The sequence below is a fragment of the Cherax quadricarinatus genome, chromosome 10, assembly GCF_038502225.1.
Source record: "Cherax quadricarinatus isolate ZL_2023a chromosome 10, ASM3850222v1, whole genome shotgun sequence".
In the NCBI taxonomy this organism is placed as follows: domain Eukaryota; kingdom Metazoa; phylum Arthropoda; class Malacostraca; order Decapoda; family Parastacidae; genus Cherax; species Cherax quadricarinatus.
Window position 1 is genome coordinate 4,410,519 of NC_091301.1, and position 16,086 is coordinate 4,426,604.

Below are 16,086 nucleotides of genomic sequence, written 5' to 3' on the forward strand. Positions count from 1 at the left end.
ATGCATAGTTCATTTGTATAAAGGCAAAGGGGACAAAAGAGAGTGCAAAAATTATAGGGGGATAAGTCTGTTGAGTATACCTGGTAAAGTGTATGGTAGAGTTATTATTGAAAGAATTAAGAGTAAGACGGAGAATAGGATAGCAGATGAACAAGGAGGCTTTAGGAAAGGTAGGGGGTGTGTGGACCAGGTGTTTACAGTGAAACACATAAGTGAACAGTATTTAGATAAGGCTAAAGAGGTCTTTGTGGCATTTATGGATTTGGAAAAGGCATATGACAGGGTGGATAGGGGGGCAATGTGGCAGATGTTGCAGGTGTATGGTGTAGGAGGTAGGTTACTGAAAGCAGTGAAGAGTTTTTACGAGGATAGTGAGGCTCAAGTTAGAGTATGTAGGAAAGAGGGAAATTATTTCCCAGTAAAAGTAGGCCTTAGACAAGGATGTGTGATGTCACCGTGGTTGTTTAATATATTTATAGATGGGGTTGTAAGAGAAGTAAATGCGAGGGTCTTGGCAAGAGGTGTGGAGTTAAAAGATAAAGAATCACACATAAAGTGGGAGTTGTCACAGTTGCTCTTTGCTGATGACACTGTGCTCTTGGGAGATTCTGAAGAGAAGTTGCAGAGATTGGTGGATGAATTGGGTAGGGTATGCAAAAGAAGAAAATTAAAAGTGAATACAGGAAAGAGTAAGGTTATGAGGATTACAAAAAGATTAGGTGATGCAAGATTGGATATCAGATTGGAGGGAGAGGGTATGGAGGAGGTGAATGTATTTAGATATTTGGGAGTGGACGTGTCAGCGGATGGGTCTATGAAAGATGAGGTGAATCATAGAATTGATGAGGGGAAAAGGGTGAGTGGTGCACTTAGGAGTCTGTGGAGACAAAGAACTTTGTCCTTGGAGGCAAAGAGTGGAATGTATGAGAGTATAGTTTTACCAATGCTCTTATATGGGTGTGAAGCATGGGTGATGAATGTTGCAGCGAGGAGAAGGCTGGAGGCAGTGGAGATGTCATGTCTGAGGGCAATGTGTGGTGTGAATATAATGCAGAGAATTTGTAGTTTGGAAGTGAGGAGGAGGTGCGGGATTACCAAAACTGTTGTCCAGAGGGCTGAGGAAGGGTTGTTGAGGTGGTTCGGACATGTAGAGAGAATGGAGCGAAACAGAATGACTTCAGGAGTGTATCAGTCTGTAGTGGGAGGAAGGCGGGGTAGGGGTCGGCCTAGGAAAGGTTGGAGGGAGGGGGTAAAGGAGGTTTTGTGTGCGAGGGGCTTGGACTTCCAGCAGGCATGCATGAGCGTGTTTGATAGGAGTGAATGGAGACAAATGGTTTTTAATACTTGACGTGCTGTTGGAGTGTGAGCAAAGTAACATTTATGAAGGGGTTCAGGGAAACCGGCAGGCTGGACTTGAGTCCTGGAGATGGGAAGTACAGTGCCTGCACTCTGAAGGAGGGGTGTTAATGTTGCAGTTTAAAAACTGTAGTGTAAAGCACCCTTCTGGCAAGACAGTGGAGTGAATGATGGTGAAAGTTTTTCTTGTTTGGGCCACCCTGCCTTGGTGGGAATTGGCCAGTGTGATAATAAAAAATAAAAAAACAATAAGTGTCAGGGGCCCGAGACTGTTCAACTGCCTCCCAGCATACATAAGGGGGATTACCAACAGACCCCTGGCAGTCTTCAAGCTGGCACTGGACAAGCACCTAAAGTCGGTTCCTGACCAGCCGGGCTGTGGCTCGTACGTTGGTTTGTGTGCAGCCAGCAGTAACAGCCTGGTTGATCAGGCTCTGATCCACCAGGAGGCCTTGTCACAGACCGGGCCGCGGGGGCGTTGACCCCCGGAACTCTCTCCAGGTAAACTCCAGGTAAACACCGCTATGTCTTCCTTTGCAGATGACACCCGAATTTGCATGACAGTGTCCTCCATTGCAGACACCGCAAGACTCCAGGTGGACATCAACCAAATCTTTAAATGGGCTGCAGAAAACAATATGAAGTTTAACAATTAGAAATTTCAATTACTTTGATATAGAAAACGTGAGGAAATTAAAACTACACCGGTGTATAAAACAAATTCCAACCATACAATAGAGGAAAAAACTATTGTGAAAGACCTGTGAGTGATCATGTCAGATCTCACCTTCAAAGACCATAACATTGTATCAATCGTATCTGCTAGAAGAATGACAGGATGGGTAATGAGAACCTTCAAACCTAGGGATGCCAAGCCCATGATGACACTTTAGATCGCTTGTTCTCTCTAGGCTGGAATATTGCTGTACACTAACAGCACCTTTCAAGGCAGGTCAAATTGGTGACCTTCACAGCTCACATAACTGCGATAAAACACCTCAATTACTTGGAATGCTTGAAGTTCCTCAACCTGTACTCCCTAGAGTGCAGGTGGGAGAGATACATGATTATATACACTTGGAAAATCCTAGAGGGATTAGTACCAAACTTGCACACGAAAATCACTCCCCATGACAGCAAAAGACTTGACAGATGATGCCACATCCCCCCAATGAAAAGTAGGGGTGCCACTGGCATGATAAGATTACCAATAGACCCCTGGCTGTCTTCAAGGAGGCACTGGACAGGCACCTAAAGTCAGTACCTGACAGCCGGGCTGTGGTTCGTACGTCGGGTTGCGTGCAGCCAACAGGAACAGCCTGGTTGATCAAGCCCTGATCCACCATGAGGCCTGGTGACAGACGGGGCTGCAGGGGTGTTGACCCCCGGAATTCTCTCCGGGTATACTCCAGATATAAACCTGTGCATGGTCTCCAATTTCTTGATACTCTTGACTAGGTGTGGGTTCCGTAGTGTGTGTGGGGGTGGCTTCTGTTTCATTCCTCTCAAGAGAGGTTCTATGGTGCTGCTGTGAAGCTGTTAATCCAAGGCATTGAACTGTACCTTCCCTTTCTCGGATTGAACTTGATTGCCTCCCATTTCCATAGGGTCTGGATGTATCAATAATATAACAGTTGTGGTTAGTGTATGTTTTGTCTCTTGCCTGTAAATGGGAAAATTTATGACTTTTTTATGTTCCTAGGGCCCTTCAAGGAAGATGCCTTAATTCCAGTGATCCAGGTAATAGGAACCACCCACTCTTTTCCTTTTCCCTGGTGCTCTTTGACCCCTATGGGTTTAGTACTCTCCCAGTGGATATAATATGTACAACAAAACCTCAGTTTAACAGAACTGGGTTTAATGGATTTTGGATTTAAGACAAAATTTGTGGGTAGACATCCGAAAACAATGGACAAAGTCTAAATCCAGACTTGTCCATTATTTTCACAATCTCCTGGGTAAGATGAATTTATATTTATCAAAGTCTGTTCAATACGATATACTATTAAATGTGAGATATTTAATGGACTTTTTGTCCATTGAATCAGAATACCCTGCAATTGTGGAGAATTTTGGATTTAGTGGACAAGCTGTTATATCCAGAATGATCCGTTATTGTGGTCTGTGGGGTAAATTTGTTGTTGAATTTAACAAACCAAGTCCATAAAACCCAGATTTGTCCCTTAAGATTATAATCATTGAAAAATATTCCATTCATTTGGATATAATGAACAATCAGTTTTAATGGATGCCCCTTCCTCTCTATTATTCTGCAAAATTGAGGGTTCACTGTACTTAGGTACTGTTGCTAGGTGTTAGGATAGTTTGTTTGCTGATAAGCAGCTCATGGTTTAAGAATCTGGATCATGAGCTCCTGGGCTTAGTGCTCCCTCCATGAATATAATAATTCTAATAGTAATAATAATAATAATAATGCACTGTAATGAGTACTCATATCCTATCCTTTACACAATAAATAGCAGAGGTATATGTGCTCAGTAATTATTATAATTTATTTTAGGATACCAACCTTACGTGGAATGCTGAAACTCCAGAGCTGACACGTTGTTTCGAGAGGACAGTGCTGGTGTGGGTGCCTTGTGGATTTTTATGGTTATTTGCACCATTGCAGACACATTATATTCTCTGTAGTGTGAATAAGCTAGTGCCATGGACATGGCTCAACATCTCTAAACTAGTAAGTGGAAATGATTCATTATAATAGTAGGTAATATGTCCTGTACATATCTTGGCATTAATTTAAGCTTTTAGATTATGTTACATGCAGTACTTAGTTAGGCATTTCTAGCAGCTATGTTTCACAGTATCTTTGGATTCAGTACAGTGGTACCCTGAGTTTCATACATAATTCGTTCCAGAAGGCTGTTCAAGTGCCGTTACTGAACGAATTTGTTCCCATAAGGAATAATGTAAATTAGATTAGCATGTTTCAGACCCCCAAAAAATACACTTACAAAAGCACTTACAATAATACACTTACATAATTGTTCAAGTTGGGAGCTGTACGAAACTTGGGGTACCACTGTATTTGTATGTGGTCTACCTGGCAATGTGTTATAAACAAACTATTTTATTTACAAGAAAATATACGATATCATTTATGTCTTTTGCAAATATTGCTTCATACATCTATTGAAAAAAACGGGTTAAACAAATTATTTTGAGCATACTTAAAATTCAGTACTCAATGCTAATACAGTTGTACAATTGAAGAAAAAGAGGTGAACCATAGAAGCGACGAGAGAGGAAAAGGTGGGTGGTGTATTGAGGTATGTATCATAGTAGAGTGGTACTAACACCCCTATATGGTTGTGAAGCATGGGTTTTAAATGTGCAGCGAGGAGGAAGTTGGAAGTAGTGGAAATGTCATGTGAGGGCAATGTATGGTGTGAATATTATGCAGAGAATTTGTAGTTTGGAGACTAGAAGGTGTGGGGTTACAAAAAGTATCCAGAGGGCTGAAGAGGGGTTGTTGAGGTGGATTGAACATTACTGTTATTATTATTATTATTTGTTATTGTTAGTCATTGTTGTTATTATTGTTGTTAGTTATTACAGCCTCTCCTCACTTAGTGACATACTTGTTTACTGATGCCTCGGACTTACGGCGGACACTCTAACCAGTATTTATACCTAAATAATGTATATTAGAGCTGATTTCATCCTTTCTATTTATTTCAATATACAGTACACTACTGTATAAACATTTAAAATTATACCAGAAATGTTATGAATGGTGCAAACATGACATTAAAACAATATCAAAGATGGTTGACACAAACCCACTGCCATTATAGTATGCTCTTCACTTAGTGGTGAATTTGTTTAACAACATGGTCTTAGGAATGGAACTCAATCGATAACCGAGGTGAGGCTGTATTGTTACTACTACTACACTTTTTATTATTCTTCTAATTACTATTCTACTAATTATTATTCTACTAATTATTATTACAGTGGAACCTCAGTTTTCGTATGCCCTAGTTTTCATACGATTTGGTTTTTGACAACTTTTTTCATCAAAATTTTGTCCATTTTCGTACATCCGCTCGGTTTTTGTACAGTCAAAAATGGTCCATACCAAACTCTTCCGCCTGCCCATGTGACTCAGCCACTCATTTCCCGGAATGGAGAACCCACACAAAGCATTCCATGCGTTTTGAAGGGTTTGAGGCTGACCCTGACGACCCTACGCCTGTTGTAGAATCTATTGTGTCTTTGGGGAAGTCCATGGGGTTGGATGTGAGTGGCCAGGATGTGGAAGAGTTGGTGGACAACCACAGGAAAGAACTAACCACAGAGGAGCTGCAAGACCTTCAACTGAAACAGCAACAGACTGCAGCTGAGGAAATTGCTTCAGAGGAGGAAGAGAGGGGAGAATGTGCCTTCTTCAGTGACTAAGGACATGTGTGCAAAGTGGAATGAATTGCAAAGTTTTGTGGAGAAATATCACCCTAACAAAGCTGTTGCAAGCCATGTCTGCAACATATTCAATGACAATGCCTTATCCCATTTTAGGCAAATCTTAGAGACTCCAGAAACAGACCTCTGGACAGATTTTTTGTGCACCAGGGGTCCAGTGACTCTCAAGCTGGTCCTAGTGCCAGTAAAAGACAAAGAAGGGAAGTAACCCCGGATAGAGCCTTGATACCTGAATTCCTTATGGATGGAGATTCCCCTTTCAGATAATAACCTCTCCTTCTCCCTCGCCCTTCTTTGCCATCTTCCATACTCCAAGAAGTCTTCAATAAAGGTAAAAGTGATGTTAAATGTTCATTTATCCATTTCATTAGTCATTTATATTTATTTCCTCATTGTTTTCTGTGTAAAACTATAGTTTTTCTTTAAAAAATGTATTTTTTGTTAATATTTTTGAGTGTCTGGAACGGATTACAGTGGAACCCTGAGTTTCAGCCGCCCTGAGCATCGGCAGCTTTGAGTTTAGACTGCTTTTTTCAGCTAAATTTTGTCGCGAGTTTCGCACCGTGCCCTATGTTTCGGCCCGCGTACCAGACCTGTCTGCCTGCCTGCGCTGGCGTCGTGAGTCAGTCTGGCTGCTTGTTTATCCTTGAGTGAACATTACCCTGCATGCTCTTCCAAACATTTCACAATGTAATTCATTGTGTTTTGTAATTGTTCTTTGAGTGCAGAGGTGGAGGCAGTGGTTGAGGCAATAATAAGTCCTCCCTCTCCTCCTCCTCTATCTTCCAGATACCAACAAGAGTCCTCAATAAAGGTATGTAAATGTGATTTTAAATGTTTATTTATGTTTATCTATTTCCTTACTCATTTAAGTACTATATGTATTTATAATTGTTTTGTGTTTGTAAAACTGTAGTTATTCTTTAAAATATGTATTTTTTGTGAATATTTTTGTGTGTCTGTAATGGATTAATTGGATTTACATTATTTCTTATGGGAAACATTGCTTCAGTTTTCGTACAATTCGGTTTTCGTTAGACTTTTTCGAACGGATTAATCACGAAAACTGAGGTTCCACTGTATTATTATTATTGTTGTTTTTATTAACACACTGGCCAATTCCCACCAAGGCAGGGTGGCCTGAAAAAGAAAAACTTTCACCATCATTCACTCCATCACTGTCTTGCCAAAAGGGTGCTTTACACTACAGTTTTTAAACTGCAACATTAACACCCCTCCTTCAGAGTGCAGGCACTGTACTTCCCATCTCCAGGACTCGAGTCTGGCCTGCCGGTTTCCCTGAACCCCTTCATAAATGTTACTTTGCTCACACTCCAACAGCACCTCAAGTATTAAAAACCATTTGTCTCCATTCACTCCTATCAAACACGCTCACGCTCACAGTTTTGGTAATCCCGCACCTCCTCCTAACTTCCAAACTACGAATTCTCTGCATTATATTCACACCACACATTGCCCTCAGACATGACATCTCCACTGCCTCCAGCCTTCTCGCTGCAACATTCATCACGCATGCTTCACACCCATACAGGAGCGTTGGTAAAACTATACTCTCATACATTCCCCTCTTTGCTTCCAAGGACAAATTTCTTTGTCTCCACAGACTCCTAAATGCACTGCTCACCCTTTTCCCCTCATCATTTCTGTGATTCACCTCATCTTTCATAGACCCATCCGCTGACACGTCCACTCCCAAATATCTGAATACAGTGGATCCTCAAAAATCGAACGTATCACATATCGAACGTTTCGAAAATAGGACCATTTTTTCGGACAAACTGTGTCCCTATTATCGAACGCACCCCTATTTTCGGACTGCCGGGTATGGGACCTGTCTGCCGCCTGCTCTGTACGCATCCCCACGCAGGCGCCGTGAGCAGTCTAGCTTTGTTTATGCTTGAGTGAACACTAACCTGCGCTCTCATTCATGCATTTTACGATTATTTCGTTGTGTTTAGTGCTTGTGGGACTGTGAAATAAGCTGCCGTTGGCCCAAAGAAACTTGCTAGTGGTACCCCTGTGGTAAAGAAAGTGAGAAACACCATAGATGTGAAGAAGGAAATAATATAGAAGTATGAGAGTGGTGTGAGACTTGTTGAGCTTGCCAGGATGTATGGGAAAAACAAGTCGACCATCGGTTCTATCCTGTCAAAGAAAGAACAAATCAAGGAAGCTGATGTTGCGAAAGGTGTTAATATAGGGAGTGGATGAGGTGCCTTCTTCAAAGATTAAGGAGATTTGTGCCAAGTGGAATGATGTCCAAATGTTTGTGCAGAAGTACCACCCTGAGCAAGCTGAAACAAGCCATCTTTGCAACAAGTTCAGTGACAGAACCATGTCCCATTTTAGGGAAATGTTAAAGAGGCTCCAGAAACAGAGGACTGTGGACAGTTATTTTGTGAGACAGGGGTCCAGTGACTCTCAAGCTGGTCCTAGTGGCATTAAAAGACAGAGAAGGGAAGTAACCCCAGAGAGGGCTTTACCTTAAGTTCTCATGGAGGGGGATTCTCCTTCCAGACACTAACCCCAACTCCTCCTCTCCTCCTCCCTATCTTCCAGATGCCATCACCAATCTTCAATAAAGGTAAGTCAAAATGTTATTTTATATGTATTACTATACATAATTAAAAACTATAGTATTTGTTGTATGTAAAACTAATTAATCTCTATAAAATGTATTTTTTGTGTGAATATTTTTGGGTTTCTGGAACGGATTAATTGTATTTCCATTATTTCTCATGAGAAATATTGCTTCAAATTTCAGACTTTTCGAATTTAGAACTAGCTCCTGGAACGGATTAAGTTCGATTTTTGAGGTTCCACTGTACATTCACCTCCTCCATACTCTCTCCCTCCAATCTGATATCCAATCTTTCATCACCTAATCTTTTTGTTATCCTCATAACCTTACTCTTTCCTGTATTCACTTTCAATTTTCTTCTTTTACATACCCTATCAAATTCATCCACCAACCTCTGCAACTTCTCTTCAGAATCACCCAAGAGCACAGTGTCATCAGCAAAGAGTAACTGTGACAACTCCCACTTTATGTGTGATTCTTTATCTTTTAACTCCACACCTCTTGCCAAGACCCTCGCATTTACTTCTTTTACAACCCTATCTATAAATATTTAAACAACCACGGTGACATCACACATCCTTGTCTAAGGCCTACTTTTACTGGGAAATAATCTCCCTCTTTCCTACATGCTCTAACTTGAGCCCCACTATCCTCATAAAAACTCTTCACTGCTTTCAGTAACCTACCTCCTATACCATGCATCTGCCACATTGCCCCCTATCCACCCTGTCATACGCCTTTTCCAAATCCATAAATTCCACAAAAACCTCTTTAGCCTTATCTAAATACTGTTCACTTATATGTTTCACTGTAAACACCTGGTCCACACACCCCCTACCTTTCCTAAAGCCTCCTTGTTCATCTGCTATCCTATTCTCTGTCTTACTCTTAATTCTTTCAATAATAACTCTACCATACACTTTACCAGGTATACTCAACAGACTTTTTTTTTTTTTTTTTTTTTTCAACAAGTCGGCCGTTTCCCACCGAGGCAGGGTGACCCAAAAAAAAAAAAAGAAAGAAAATCCCCAAAAAGAAAATACTTTCATCAACATTCAACACTTTCACCACACATTATCACTGTTTTTGCAGAGGTGCTCAGAATACAACAGTTTAGAAGCATATATGTATAAAGATACACAACATATCCCTCCAAACTGCCAATATCCCAAACCCCTCCTTTAAAGTGCAGGCATTGTACTTCCCATTTCCCGGATTCAAGTCCGACTATATGAAAATAACCGGTTTCCCTGAATCCCTTCACTAAATATTACCCTGCTCACACTCCAACAGATTGTCAGGTCCCAAGTACCATTCGTCTCCATTCACTCCTATCTAACATGCTCATGCACGCTTGCTGGAAGTCCAAGCCCCTCGCCCACAAAACCCCCTTTACCCCCTCTCCATCCCTTTCGAGGATGACCCCTACCCCGCCCTCCTTCCCCTATAGATTTATATGCTTTCCATGTCATTCTACTTTGATCCATTCTCTAAATGACCAAACCACCTCAACAACCCCTCTTCTGCTCTCTGACTAATACAGGAAGGCCCCACTTATACGGCGGGTTAGGTTCCAGGCTACCGCCGTAAAGCGGAAATCGCCGTAAAGTGGAACACCCTTTTTTTCCACTTATAAATGCATACAAACACTAGATAACAAGTTTACACTAACATATATTAAGTTAGCAATAGAACCAGGCATCAAAAAACAATAAAAAGGTACAATACACACATAGTGCACTCATTACTTACCTTAAAATATTTATAGTCTTAATCTAGGGTGAGACAAGTAGTATTTATTGTAAGAAATCAAGTGTGGTATGTATTGTAATAGCCTCACCAGGCCACCCCACCCACACATACTATTCTATGATATTTAAGCATCCCAGAGCGATAAAATGTATATACAGTTCACTCATTACTTACCTTAAAATATTTGTAGTCTTAATGTAGGGTCAGGAGTAAGTAAATGAGATAAAACGAATAAATGAGAGAGAGAAAGAATGAATACATGAGAGGGGGCAGGCGCAGTTATGTAAACAAACCAGGGGAAGGTAAGTTTTGTAAACAAACGAAGTGTACACGTCTGGTTTGTGTACAAGTTACATTGTGTACAGGTTGTCTCTACATTGATACGGTAGAATTAATAAAGAAGAACACTCCCATTCTCATGTAACATCATTTTGAGAAGAAATGAAGCTCTGAGTGAAGGCAATGGAAATAAGTCACACTGACTTTTTTGGGTTATCCTAGGTTCTCTACACGTATGTTGTTATGTATGATAATCTATGTAACTGTATTTGTGTATACCTGAATAAACTTACTTACATACATACGAAAGGAATAATTTTCTACAGTTACCCCCAGTAACACATTTACTCTTATGTTAGATTAGAGAAAATGTTATTCTTGGCGTCACTTGTACAAGTTATGTGGCTCCCACATCTTATATTTATGTTTATTTATTCTATTGTGGGGTGTATTTATCATCTTTTTATGTTATGTATCGTGTTTATTATATAATTGTGAAAAAAATATCATGGATGGATTAATGAAAATGTGTATATTACCGTAATATACGACATTTAATGAGACTCGGTATTGTTATTATCACCACTTGTGCAAGTCGTCTGCTACGACATCTCACATTTGTTTATTTATTCTACTGTGGGGTGTATTTATCTTATTTATATGTTATGCATCGTGTTTATTATATGATTTTGAAAAAAATATCATGGATGGATTAATGAAAATGTGTATATTACCGTAATATACGACATTTAATGAGACTCGGTATTGTTATTATCACCACTTGTGCAAGTCGTCTGCTACGACATCTCACATTTGTTTATTTATTCTACTGTGGGGTGTATTTATCTTATTTATATGTTATGCATCGTGTTTATTATATAATTTTGAAAAAAATATCATGGATGGATTAATGAAAATGTGTATATTAACGTAATATACGACATTTAAATGACTCGATGTATGTAAGTTTATTTAGGTACAGGTATACATAAGTATAATTATCAGAGTATATATAAAATATGAAATAACTTTTAAAAACATTTGAAATTTTGGAGTTTCCAGACAAAATGGAGAGACTTAGTGCTTACTGAGCTCATGGAGAATGTAAACAAACAGGGTGGGGCACGGTGACCGTATTAGAAAGTCAGGTGGGGGGAGCCGTATAGTGAGTTTTGGTCATAATTTGAAATGTCCGTATTAGCGGAACGCCGTAAAGTGAAACGCCGTAAAGCGGGGCCTTCCTGTACTTTTATTAACTCCACACCTTTTCCTAATTTCCACACTCCGAATTTTCTGCATAATATTTACACCACACATTGCCCTTAGACAGGACATCTCCACTGCCTCCAACCGTCTCCTCGCTGCTGCATTTACCACCCAAGCTTCACATCCATATAAGATTGTTGGTACTACTATACTTTCATACATTCCCTTCTTTGCCTCCATAGATAACGTTTTTTGACTCCACATATACCTCAACGCACCCCCTATAATTTTTGCACTCTTTTGTCCCCTTTGCCTTTATACAAAGGAACTATGCTTGCTCTCTGCCAATCCCTAGGTACCTTACCCTCTTCCATACATTTATTAAATAATAGCACCAACCACTCCAAAACTATATATGTTCTAATTATTTTTATTAACATAGTTGGGATTTTAGATGAATGGTTCAAAGAACCGACACGTTGTTAAATTAGACACATGTGCAACTCTTGGGTATCTTTATTGAGGAAACGTTTCGCCACACAGTGGCTTCATCAGTCCAAACAAAGGATAAAGTAGAGGAACAGGAGGAGAATGAGGTAATCAGTCCCTCAACCTTGAGTCGATGTGGTCAGTCCATCAATCTTGAATAGAATATGGCATATGAGCGGAGAAGCAGCTTATAAAACGTATGGCAGGAAAGGTGCAGCAGTCGTAGGTGGTGTCACATTTGTCCAGTGTGGAAATAGGTCGTGCCCAAGGGTTAGGCAAGCGAAGAAATCCCAAGTATTAAGATCCCAAGTAGTTGCACATGTGTCTAATTTAACAATGTGTCGGTTCTTTGAACCATTCATCTACAATCCTGTCAGACACTGCAACTACTTGGGATCTTAATACTTGGGATTTCTTCGCTTGCCTAACCCTTGGGCACGACCTACTTCCACATTGGACAAATGTGACACCAACTACGACTGCTGCACCTCTCCTGCCATACGGTTTATAAGCTGCTTCTCCGCTCATATGCCGTATTCTATTCAAGATTGATGGACTGACCACATCTACTCAAGTTTGGGATTTTGTTGATCATGAGCACCTGTTCCTTAAATGACTCTAAATCGCTTGCACACCATGCCATAACTGCAACAGCAATGTTGGAGAAGAAATACTAAAATTTATATTCAAGAGTGACAGTATGTTTATCAGAATCATAAACTCTAGAAAAGAGGATTTCTTTTAATTGAAACTTGAAAACATTAACAGATTCCTGACTTAGCAGACACTGGCAACCTGTTAAACAGTCTAGTTACTATGTGTATAAGAAAAGTTTTTTTTAGCAAAAGATTTCTCCTCAGTAGCATAAAGCTTAGACTAGGAGGGTCCACAGCAATTTGCTTTGTATCTGGTATGTGAGTCAAAAATGGTCATAAAATTACACAGGAAAATCTAAAGCTGTTGCAGGAATTACACTACTGAGTAAATTAAGTCATGCTGGTAAAAAATGAAGGAATAGGCAATGCAAATGAAATACGTAATGTATACAAATTATAACCATCCAGTGGTCTGTATCTGTCGAGAGGATGATGGATGTTAGTCTTGCTAGAGAAATGTGCAGTGGGTGAGGTATGAGGAATTATAGGTATGGATGGACAAGTAACATAATGCAAGGAAAAAAATGAGAGTTAATTAAGGAAAGCTAAAAATTTCCATGAGAGCATACAGGGACTACAAATTGCTAGTAACATCTGCCTGGAAGTTTCATGGCCATTTCTTCAGAGGAAGAGTTACTAATATTTTCTGATATTTTTACAGGTTGGGTCTGCACTTCTGTTGGTGCTTCAGTTTATTGATTTTTTTTATGCTGTCCACAAGTGGAGAATTGGAGAGGATGTTTATTCTGTCGATTTTGTTACCCCTTTGGTTATCTTCGTATCAGTAGTAAGTACCTGTTGTTTGATGATAATATTTATTTCATAAATATTGAAAAGCTTCTGGTTATGCTGAGCATTTCCAACAGACTAAAACTTAAACTGCTTGACATTATAAACAATAGTTGCATAGTTGAAGCTAGATTATTTTTATGCTAAACTTAATACAGAAAAGTTTGCCAATGGGTTCTCGTTTCATTAGCATTGCATGGATTCACCTATAGAAAGTCTGTCATTCTTCAGAATGTTGCAACTGCACTTAGAATTGGCCCTGGATGTTGTTTTAGTGGCAGTTGTTAAAAGTAGGAAATTTTACCCATTTTTATCTTTGAATTACTGTACTGGAGTTTTTTTTTTTTCACTCACTGGATGTCTTCCACTGAGGTAGTGACCCAAAGTCTGCCCAAAATGCCTAGGCATGCTAGTGGCCTTCTTTGTAATTAATATTTTATAACATGTAAACCACACATTGTAAGCTTTACAAGGAAATAAAGATTTTGATTTTTGATTGATTTGAAAAGAGAGGAAACACTTTCACCATCATTCCATCAATCACTGCCTTGCCAGAAGTTTACTGATAGTACAGTTCAGATTACCTTGCTAAATGTAACATCCTCACCCCTTGAAGTAGAGTGCAGGCACTCTACTTCAACTTCCAGGACTCAAACCCTTGTGCATTGTCTTTAAATTTGTATTTAGATGAGACTTTTTTGTATTTAATATTTTACTATCATTTTTGTTTTTCAGATTTCAGTATTAGGAATGAGAATAAAATCAAAATTAAAATGTAACATTTGACATGCAAATACCTCTTGAAGACATAATGTTTATGAATTAGTCATTTTAAATAATAGTAAAATAAGACCAAATTTCATTTTATTCACTAATGATATATGAAAAGAGAAGATGCTTTCAGATATTGTTTGAAAATAAAGACCAACTCTTTCGAAAAATTGTAATCTTGAGCCAGATAATTGCAAATATCAAAGGAAACATCTTTAACCGGCAAGATGTTTACAATAATGAAAAAAAAAACTTGAATTTTCAGTTTTAACTTCATTCTGATATAGAAATATTAGCATCAGCAGATCTGCAAAATATAAAATGAAATGTATGTAGCCTTATTTTCAGATGTAATTTTATTTGGCCTGTAGCTAATAAGATCCTAGACATTTAATTTTATTTTTCTACCCACTTAGACAATAATAGTTATTATTTTTGTTTCAGTTTTACTTGAAATTATTCTCTACTATATATTAAAAAAAATTTAACACTTGATTTCTTGTTTGGTATAGTTACTTCAGGCAGCCTGGGTGTTGCTGGAGAGAAAACAAGGAATTCAGAGCTCGGGCTACCTCTTCATCTTCTGGTTTCTGGCTGTGATTTGTGCCATCCCTGAGTATAGTAGCTATTTCATCAATATCCACCATCAGGTTAATAGCCACATTTTCAATACTATTTTCATTAATTTATAAATAAAAAGCTTTCTTTAATACGTTGCTGATCCCTAATCCTGACTACATTTTAAACCAGTCTTTAATGCATATTATTTTGGTATACTGTAGTAATTTGTTTCTTATTCTGTTTACTGTCTGTGTAATCTGCCTGTTTATTCCTTTATTTTCCTTGTTTATTTTTTTCTTCAGCAGCCATCTCCCACCAAGGCAGAGTGATCCAAAGAAGGAAACATTCACCATTATTCATTCAGTCATTGTCTTGTCAAAACTGTGCAAACATGACACCTCAGATTGCCCTCTGATTGCAACATACCCACCCTTCCTGCAGAGTGCAAGCACTCTTGCTTTCCGCCTCCAGATCTCAAGTCTGGCTACGTGGTTTTCCTGAATCCCTTCATACTTGCTCGCGCTCCAACAGCACGTCCATTAACCCTTAAACTGTCCAAGCTTAGATATACATTTGCACGCGTAGCTCTCCGAACGTAGATCTACTTTTTTTTTTACATAATGTAAAATCGAATGTAGATCTACGTTTGGAGCACCACGCATGTGAACGTAGATCTATGTTTGGAGCACCACGCGTGTGAACGTAGATCTACGTTTGGACAGTTTAAGGGTTAAAAACTACTTGTCTCCTTTCACCATAATCTTCATACACACCATCATGTTGGATTCCCATACCCTTAGAATCTAACTCCAGCCATTTCTGGGATAACCCCTATACCATCTACTTTTCATACTAGGTTTATACACCCTCTTTCTCATTATATCCTTCTCCATCCTTAAAAGGCCCAAACCACTTAAGCAATCTCTCCTAAGCCCTCTGATTATATTATTGGTGACCCAACACCATCTTTTAATTTCTACACTTTGAACTTTCTACATAATATTCTAACAGTACATTACATTCCCAGCTTCTCTTTGATGGTTTACCTCTTTCATATTCCCATCTGCCAACAGGTCTACTCCCAACTATCTTTAAACATGTATTGTTTTTGGCCACATTTGCTAAAGGAGAGTGACCTATAGAAGGAAACACTTTCATGATATATGTACTGTGTACAGTATA

General features: G+C 39.1%; 1 protein-coding gene across 5 annotated transcripts in view; it reads left to right on the forward strand.

Moving 5' to 3' along the window:
- Positions 1 to 16,086, forward strand: part of LOC128687898 (multidrug resistance-associated protein 1) — a 196,140-nt gene that overhangs the window by 16,494 nt on the left and 163,560 nt on the right. For all 5 annotated transcript variants that reach the window (XM_070083532.1, XM_070083534.1, XM_070083530.1 and 2 more), the window contains 3 exons: positions 3,878 to 4,054; positions 13,445 to 13,570; positions 14,856 to 14,993. In XM_070083532.1, coding sequence (XP_069939633.1) covers positions 3,878 to 4,054; positions 13,445 to 13,570; positions 14,856 to 14,993 — 441 coding nt within the window. The remainder of the gene's footprint in view (positions 1 to 3,877; positions 4,055 to 13,444; positions 13,571 to 14,855; positions 14,994 to 16,086) is intronic.